At 30.7% G+C, this 8,846-nt stretch overlaps 2 protein-coding genes across 2 annotated transcripts; both read right to left on the reverse strand.

The window, feature by feature from the left end:
• Positions 1 to 512: 512 nt before the first annotated feature.
• LOC136066165 (uncharacterized) lies at positions 513 to 2,333 on the reverse strand. The gene is made up of 3 exons (XM_065770038.1): positions 2,329 to 2,333; positions 657 to 1,069; positions 513 to 529 (listed from the first exon to the last, which is right to left on the reverse strand). Exons 1-3 carry the CDS (start codon positions 2,331 to 2,333, stop codon positions 513 to 515), a joined length of 435 nt encoding a protein of 144 aa, XP_065626110.1.
• Positions 2,334 to 3,395: 1,062 nt separating this feature from the next.
• LOC111984207 (berberine bridge enzyme-like 14) lies at positions 3,396 to 5,151 on the reverse strand. The gene has a single exon (XM_024015834.2). The coding sequence runs from the start codon at positions 5,037 to 5,039 to the stop codon at positions 3,444 to 3,446; it is 1,596 nt and encodes a 531-aa protein (XP_023871602.2). The 5' UTR covers positions 5,040 to 5,151; the 3' UTR covers positions 3,396 to 3,443.
• Positions 5,152 to 8,846: the final 3,695 nt, after the last annotated feature.

Here is an 8,846-nt window from a genome sequence, read left to right on the forward strand (position 1 = left end):
CTTTTTTTCTTTTTTCTTTTTCTAATTTTCCTAAAAATGTAAAAATAATTCAATAAAAAAATGGTTGTACAAAAATTGGAAAATATTTGCAATTTTCAGAAATGCCTTAAGATTTTCTTTCCATGGTTTAAAAACAATAAAATAATTTAGGGTAAACTACAAAGTTAGTTCTTAACCATATGTCAATTTGGTCCCTAACCTTTCAAATGTGTTAATTTGGTCCCTAATCTTTTCAGTATCGTATTAATTTGATCCTTATCGTTTTCTTTTGGATGAAAAAATCTAATGTATCAAACAGAATAACAAAAAATAATTTTTCATGCCATATCAACTGCAACTATATTGCCACATCAAATTATATATATATATATATAAAATAAAAAACCAAATTTTCTATTCACACCTGGGATCAAGTTTGGGGAAAACTAAATTTTAAAATCCCTAACTCTCTCTATCTCTCTCTCTCTCTCGTTGGTTTTGCGAAAGAAATATCTAGATTCAAATATGAAAAATTAAACGATGTGATAAACTAAAACAAAAACAAAATTACAAGAATCACACACTCAATCCGACTTCCATTTTTGTTTACATGGAGAAAGTATGTTACAAAATGGAATACAGACTAATGAAAAAAAAAAAATTCCAAAAAGTTGTGCCTTCATAAATTGTGCTCAATCTATGTCTAAAGGAACAAACCGCCATCTTAGCTCTTCTAGAAGTAAATCTCTGCAACTTCCTGGCCGACCCAGGCATAAGCTCGAGATAATCCACAAACACCAACTTGGATTCAAAAACAAAGGACTTGTTTGTATCATTAAGTCCATACCCATAATTATTATACTCAAACCCATTATTAATCTTGTTATAATTTTCTGAAGAAACCGATTTATTAACCCTAAGAATACGAGCCTTCTTGCAGCGATGGCTATCCTTGCTTGACGCAATTTGAAGAGCCACGCTGACTTTAACGGCCAAAGTGGCCATATCCGATATGGTCAAGCACTGTTGAAGCTTAGACATAGGAAGCACAAAGTAGATATGGTTAGCCTCAAGTTCATCGTTCAAATTCCTTTAGAAAGCCCTTAACTTCCGTCTCTCGACTCTTGAGAATCCAAAACTCAAAATAGCTTGGGCCCTCAATTCGCCTACTCTCTTTATCGGATCTTGTTCTCTCTCTCTCTCTCTCTCTCTCTCTCTCTCTCTCAAATGAATTATTAATCATATAAAATGAATTATTGTTGATAGTTCAACAAATTCTTTAATTTAATTTTAATTTCTTTATTCTGCGTGGCAGTACACGTGCCATCTAATGTGACATAACAATAATTTTTTATTTTGACTATTAGTTACGTTAATTATTTTGACTATTAGTTACGTTAATATTTAATAATTTTTTATTTTGACTATTAGTTACGTTAATATTTTTCATTTATTATCTACCGGCAAAGAATATTTTGACACAACACCCAAATATTAAAGACTAAACTAACACATTGGAAATGACATTCAATCTAAAAGTTAGAGACCGAATTTGTAATTTACCCAATAATTTAATATTTCCCAACAATTTAACAAGCACTTAACAAATTAAATGAGTTTTCCCTTATTATTAGAACCATTCAAAATAGCATAATTTTATTTTATTTTTATTATTTTTATTATTATTATTATTATTTATTTATTTATTTTTGCATTTCTTATCCTCGATTCGTTTCAACTCATATTCTACATATAGCCACACTTCAGATATTTATTCTAAAATAAATTTTACATCATCAAGACTTGGTCAAATTTCTAATCATTGAGGCAACACCAAACTAAGCATCACTAACGGTCATTTTCTCTATCTTTCACTATCTTTCACTAATAATGTTGTGAAACTTTTTTGTCAAATTTTTTGAGGCTATACTGTCTTACGAAACCTATAACCTTTGAATCTGAAAACAGATTTGTCTACGACACTTGCTCATGATAGCAGTAGGGCATAGCCTTGAAATTCACTCTAAGACAAAATTTTCGACATCAAACAAATTGTTTTAGTTTTCGAAAACAGAAATATTACTTTTCATAATGAAATTTGAAAAAATGGTTTTTCAAAAACTAATTTAAAATAAAAACAAGAAATTTAGAACTCTTGGAAATTATAGAAATAACTTAATTAAATTAATACGGTTGTCTTTCTACGGTGTAGACTAATTCTAAGTAAATAATAAGCTATGATATTTTAGAGTCTTGATTTTGATTTGTGATGTGATGGCAAGAGAAAAAATATGAGCAATGACTACTATAAATTTTATGAAAATTATATTTTACTCTCCTAAATTATACCCCATTTACATTTNATATTCCTAATTTACTTGCTATTGTGCTCCAATCGGATAGGTTTTAGTTTTTGGATGGAGATTTAGAATTAATTTCTTGATATTTATGTTTGTAATAAAAGCTCTTTTTCTTTTTATGTTTAGACGAAATTCATTCTACATAATCTCACAGAGATTACAGTATCCTATTAGGGAAAAAAAATTAGACTTGCCTACACAAAAAATTAATTTATGTCTTATCCTAACGAATAAAAGCAATCTTCATTATCATTCTCAAAAAAAAAAAAAAAAAAAAAAAAGCAATCTTCATTAACATCAATTTTAGGAGAAATTATGGAAGATTACACTTTAATCTTCCTAAACTATATTCCAATGTACACTTACCTCACTAAATATGAGGATATACATTTTATCGCCTTAAACTATATTCTTTACACTTGAACCTTAAATTATGAGAATACACATTTACTTCCTAAATATTACAATGAGATGGGTGCAAAGCGTTAGGTGGGTAATAGTTTTTTTTTTTTTTTTAAGAGTTTTAACCTAGACCTCCATTCTGATAATAGCTATTTATTATTAAACCAAGACACCATTCGATTTTTGGTGTGGATGAGATTGAACCTATAATTTCTTATTAAATATTAGAGATTTTACCAGTTGAGTTAACTGAAACCAATTGTTATGGATGGTAAGTGTGCATGCATTCTCATTGTTTAGGGGATCAATAAATTAAATGGGTATAATTTAGGAGAGTAAAATATAATTTTCATAAAATTTATAGTAGTCATTGCTCATATTTTTCTCTTGCCATCACATCACAAATCAAAATCAGACTCTAAAATTATTATTTACTTAGAATTAGTCTACACCGTAGAAAGACAACCGTATTAATTTAATTAAGTTATTTCTATAATTTCAAGAGTCTAAATTTCTTGTTTTTATTTAAATTAGTTTTTGAAAAACCATTTTTTCAAATTTCATTTGAAAAGTAATATTTCTGTTTTCGAAAACTAAAACAATTTGTTTGATGTCAAAATTTTGTCTTAGAGTGAATTTCAAGGCTATGGTAATATGAGATGGATGCTGGGGATAAACATAAACTCTCAGTGATTTCACCTTCTACAGCTTTCGAGATGGAAGAGTTGGGATGCTTTGCTCATTTCTGAAAAAATTGTCGGGATCAACATTTGTCTTCACACGAACCAAACTGTCAAAGTTACCCTTAAAATACTTGATTCCATAAACCTTAGCTTCTTCGTAGTTACCATTTGAACTTGTACCAATATCAAGATCACGATAGTTAAGGAAAGCCTCCCTTGGGTTCTTGGAGACATAAGGAGTCATTGATTCAAAAAGTTTCCTTGTTTTATTCAAGTAGAGGTTGGTAGCTTCAATCCCTTCAACCATCCAATTCGTTGCATACTGAATCTTAAAAATGTTACCTGCTCGATGTGGGAATGCAGTTTTAGTCTCAGAAATCTCATTCATTACTCCTCCGTAAGGACTCCATAACATTGCCACATCCTCAAGTTCAATCATGGTCTTCCATACAGCTTCTAATCCGGCATTCGAAATTGGTTCTTTCACATAGTCAGATTTACGCTTCAAAAATGTTGCTGGCTTAGTTGCCCTTTCAAGTAGAACCTCAATCGGAGTTCCAAGTGGCTTGTCTGCCCAAAACACAACCGACTCAATCCAACTCATTTCAATAGCATTACTTTGTTGGAAACCAAATTTAGGTAACCTCTCGTTCATCAATACCACAAGTTCTTGGGCTCCACCAAGAAACATACCGACGAATAGTGCCTGGATAGTCTTCTCACCCTGGTGACTTCCATTCACGGTTTTAGCCCACACTCTCATGAACACTTCCTTTGGTAACTTATCCACAACCTGGGTCCATTGTGCCACAATGTCAGTTGCACCTTGTTCCAATGTCCTATTCACTTTAAAAACAGTCACGGTGGCTGGGACTCGAACCAACTTGACTTTCCATGAGAGAATGACACCAAAACTGGAAGCACCTCCTCCTCTAAGAGCCCAGAAGAGATCTTCTCCCATTGACTTTCTATCGAGAATTCTACCCTTTGCATCAACTATTTGTGCATCAACAACATGGTCAGTTGCGACCCCATATTTTCGCAACAAGTTTCCATAGCCACCCCCACTAATATGGCCACCAGCACCTAAACCAGGGCAAACACCAGCAGCAAAAGCGTGGTACTTGCTTTTTTTTGCTATTTCATAATATATTTCACCGAGAATCGCCCCAGCTTGAAACCAGGCAGTTTCATTCTTTATGTCAATCTCGATAGATCGAAGATTAGACATCTCAAGTATCACGAAAGGGACTTGTGATACATAAGAAACACCTTCGTAATCGTGACCCCCACTTCGGATTCGAAGCTCGATCCCAACCTTTTTAGCACAAACAACAGTGGCTTGCACATGGGATTCGTGTGTTGCAGTCACAATGACAAACGGTTTAGGTGTTGTAGGCGTATCGAATCTTCGGTTCCTTTTGTATGATTGCAAAACAGTTCCGAATGAGGAATTGTTCGGTGTGTAAATGTCAGCGGAAATTGGTTGAGAAATTGATACTTTGTCAAGGCACTTTATGAAGTTATCTTGAACCGAATTTGAAGTAGCCCATGAAACTGGGAAGAAAAGAATTGAAGATAGTGACAGTAGTAATGCAATTGTTGAAGTCTTCATTTTCAGAGAAATGTAGATTAATTTTCTCTCTCAAGTTGTTATGATAGTATAATTTTTTTCTGTCTTTATAGAAAGATGCAATGCCCTTCTATGGTTTTGAAATTGTTTAGCAGTACAGTCTGTAATTGGTAATTACTAAATTTAGCTTTTAAAAAAATTGGTAATTGCCAAAAGGCGTCTCTCAAGTCTTACCCACAATTTTTTTTTTGATAAATCTTATCCACAATTATATATATATAACAAAAAAATCACAACCAGAAATTTATATAAAAAAACTGGGATCCTGTGACAACTATACCTATGTCGGCAACTTTTTATTACTGCATAGCCATTTGTGCAACTCTAGGGGGTATAGACTGTAGAAAGCTACAGAACCCAGTATACCCACGTATATAATTTGTATAGTAACAAATTAAATTGACGGGGTTAATTTTTAAAATGTTGCAGAAATGAAAGAAAATCCTGAACTTTTGCCATGTTTCCTATTTTGGTTGAGAAGAGAATCACAATTAATTCTCATTCCTTCATCACGTACTGCACGTTAATTAGCCTTCCCTTAATTAACGTTTTTGCTTTTCTATCGTGATGCATTTGATATTTTAAGAGAATTAATTGTATTTAATTCAGTCAACTTTCGTTATATTTAACGAGTTTTACTAACATAATTTTTTTTTTTTTTAGTTAAAAGAAAACATAAATTAAAACTAAGAATTACAAAGTCTAGGGTAGGCCACACCCTAAGCATCATCCAATAGTTGGTACAAAACAGAGGGAAGGGGGTGAGAATACAAAAGAAAACCTATTATGGAAAAATAGAAAAGTGACTAACTTCTTTAAAGACATCTATTAATCAGACTTTTATTTGTTAGCCTAAATTGACTTTGTTTTACTTCTACCATTTTTATTGAAACAAAATGTCAAGGACGCTGGTTATGAGATAAAGACATTTAATTAAAAAAAAACATTTAACGGAATTTTTTTTTTGAAATAAACTTAGAAATATCAAAATAGAAATTTGTTTTCATAAAAAAATTAGAAAATTAAAGCGGCAATTTATTCATTGGATAAAGAGAGTATTTATTGATGAAATATTTACTGGATTAGATATATCAACAACTTTCCAAATTTTAATATATATAAACGACTCTGCTTCCAGTGTATCTTTAATTTCTTTTTTTTCTTTTTCTTTTTTGAGAAACCGTGTATCTTTAATTTCTAATTTCTAATTTCTAATATTAAGAGGATTTACAAAATTAGTTATGACTTTAGAAATTGTCAAAAATATCCTTAATCTAATTAGATAGTACTTATACCTAAACAATAAAAATTGAGATTAAAATCGTGATTCAACAATAAAAATAAAATAAAATAACAAAAAAACTATAAGAGAAATCTCCGTGTAACTTCCTTCATTTATATAAACGTTTTATACATTTTATAAAGATCTTAATGAAAACTGGTTGTATTATTATGCAGAAAATTAGTTTTCAAAGAGTATTTATACAACACTATAGGCAAAACAGCCTCCATGTAATTCCCTAATTAAGCTCCAAACTATGCGGAATCTAACCCTCTAAATAGCTAACTAAGCAGCCAATAAAACAGAGACATGTGGCTCATAATATAACTAACCAACTAATCTACAACTACCTGTAGCTTTAGTCTATACAAGAGAAACTACATGTCGTTTTTCATTAAGCTAAAACCTGCTTCCTTTCTTCTTTCTTCTCTTCTTTATAATTCAGCTCTGGATCAGGATCAATCTTCCTTTAATGCTTGTTATCTTAAATTCTCTGATAGATGTTTTGGTTTATATATATATATATATATATAGTATAAAAAAAAAAAAAAAAAAAAAAAAAAAAAAAAAAAAAAGAAGAGTTAAAACGACTTTACTTTTATAAGAGAGAAATTTATGGTATTAGTTGCATCAATTTTGAAAGGTAATATCTTCTATCAATATAAAAAATGAGAGTTGAGCTATTTTTGTTTGAAAAAATTACTTAAAAATTTTAAATGACATGATTTAAGTGTAGGTATGTTTTGTTTTTATTCTTTGTGAGAGGTTGTTTATAAAGCATGAACACTTCATTTAGAGTGCTCTATCGTATTGTATTTGTGTCAAACACAGGACAAGCCTGTGACACTTTTGCATGCATGTCCTAGTCGTGTCCTTTCAAAATTATTTATTAAAAAAAAAAGACTTAAAAACAAGAGGAATCAAATAGTCTTTCACAAAATAAATAGAACATTCATACTCTAATAATAACAATGCATTTGAAACTTAATAAATATTCTTATTTTTGGTGTGTATTCTAATTTCTAAGCATCCTTAATAGTAATAAATTCACTCCATTATTTATTATATCTCTTAAATTGATTTTTAACATTTTATGAAAAATAAATGTTTAACAATATATAGAAAGAGTAGTGCTTCCGTTATTGAGTTTACAAACTGATGTGTAACACCAATAATAGATAGACAATTCAAATATTTCAATTTGAGTCGGATAGTTGCTATTTGGATTGAACTAGTTAGATTGATTGGAGAAAATGGAGGCCAAATACAAAAATGAAATATAGAATGACTAAAAAAAAAAATTGGACCTAGGGAGGGCCCAAGCCCCCTTGGGCGAGTCCAAATCTTCTATCGTACTTTTCATGCTCCACTCTATAATCCACCAATAAATACTTGCTACATGTTCACCTAATTAATTAAATACTACTATTAATTAATAATTGTAGTATTAATAAGTCAATAATGATAATATTTAATTAATTAAGTGAACACGTAACAAGTATTTATTGGTGGAGTATAAAGTGAAACAGAAAAAGTGAGACAGAAGATTTGGACTCCCCTTAAGCCCCCACATGGGTTCATCCCTATGTTAAAGCCCACCAATCACATTCATTACTGATTACCTATATCAGGTTGTAAATTTTATGCAAGGAAGTCAATATTGTAGTAACTGTACCGGCCAATATGGATGATATTCTCCATTTTTCCACTTTTGCTAGTACAGAAACACTTTTGTTTCGTATTGGTTTGAATACTTGACATACCAGGTCATTTCGTTCATTCCAAAGAAAATATCAGATTTCGGCCGAAAAATATGTACCAAATTTAAACAAAACCAAAAGTTACAAAATCAAATTTAAATCTAAAAGCTAAAAATTTCTCTCTCTCTCTCTCCTCCCACAGTAACTTACTGTTGCTCACGTTGACGTTGCCAACACCATTTCGCCTTCATGTTGCCAGTTAGCTCAGGTTTTGGCGAGCTCCTCCTCTCTCGCCCAGATGCCTTCTGTCTTCTAGTCTAGTTCATGATAACTTTTCTAATACTTTTTCATGTTTCCTCTTTGCTTTTTTGTGTCTCTCGCCCAGATGTCTTCTGTCTTCTAGTCTAGTTCATGTTAACTTTTCTGATACTTTTTCATGTTTCCTCTTTGCTTTTTTGTGTTTTCTGCCAAACCCACGTGAATGCCACTTTCAAAATTTCAATTTCAAATTTTAACTATTGATCATGAGAACCTTTTGTCTTTGTCATGATATCATTGATATGCCATTGGTCCAAAAGAAAATAATTTATATTATTACTTTGATTATTATTTTTCATATTAGTATTAGGATTCTCAGCAGGGAAAAAAAAAAATATATAGATATATATATATAAATAAATTAGCAATATATTAATATTAATTGGTATTGAAATATTTTGTTTTTTTATCGAATTAAAAAACTTTCAGTACAATATTAACTTCATTAATTTTATGTAGTAAAACTCATAATATAATTTTTTTTTTTTT

This window comes from Quercus suber, unplaced genomic scaffold, assembly GCF_002906115.3.
Source record: "Quercus suber isolate HL8 unplaced genomic scaffold, Cork oak 2.0 scaffold_167, whole genome shotgun sequence".
Classification (NCBI taxonomy): Eukaryota; Viridiplantae; Streptophyta; class Magnoliopsida; order Fagales; family Fagaceae; genus Quercus; species Quercus suber.

Excerpts from the sequence above, each read along its gene's own strand:
- LOC111984207 (XM_024015834.2), bottom strand. The coding sequence starts at position 5,039 with ATGAAGACTTCAACAATTGCATTACTACTGTCACTATCTTCAATTCTT.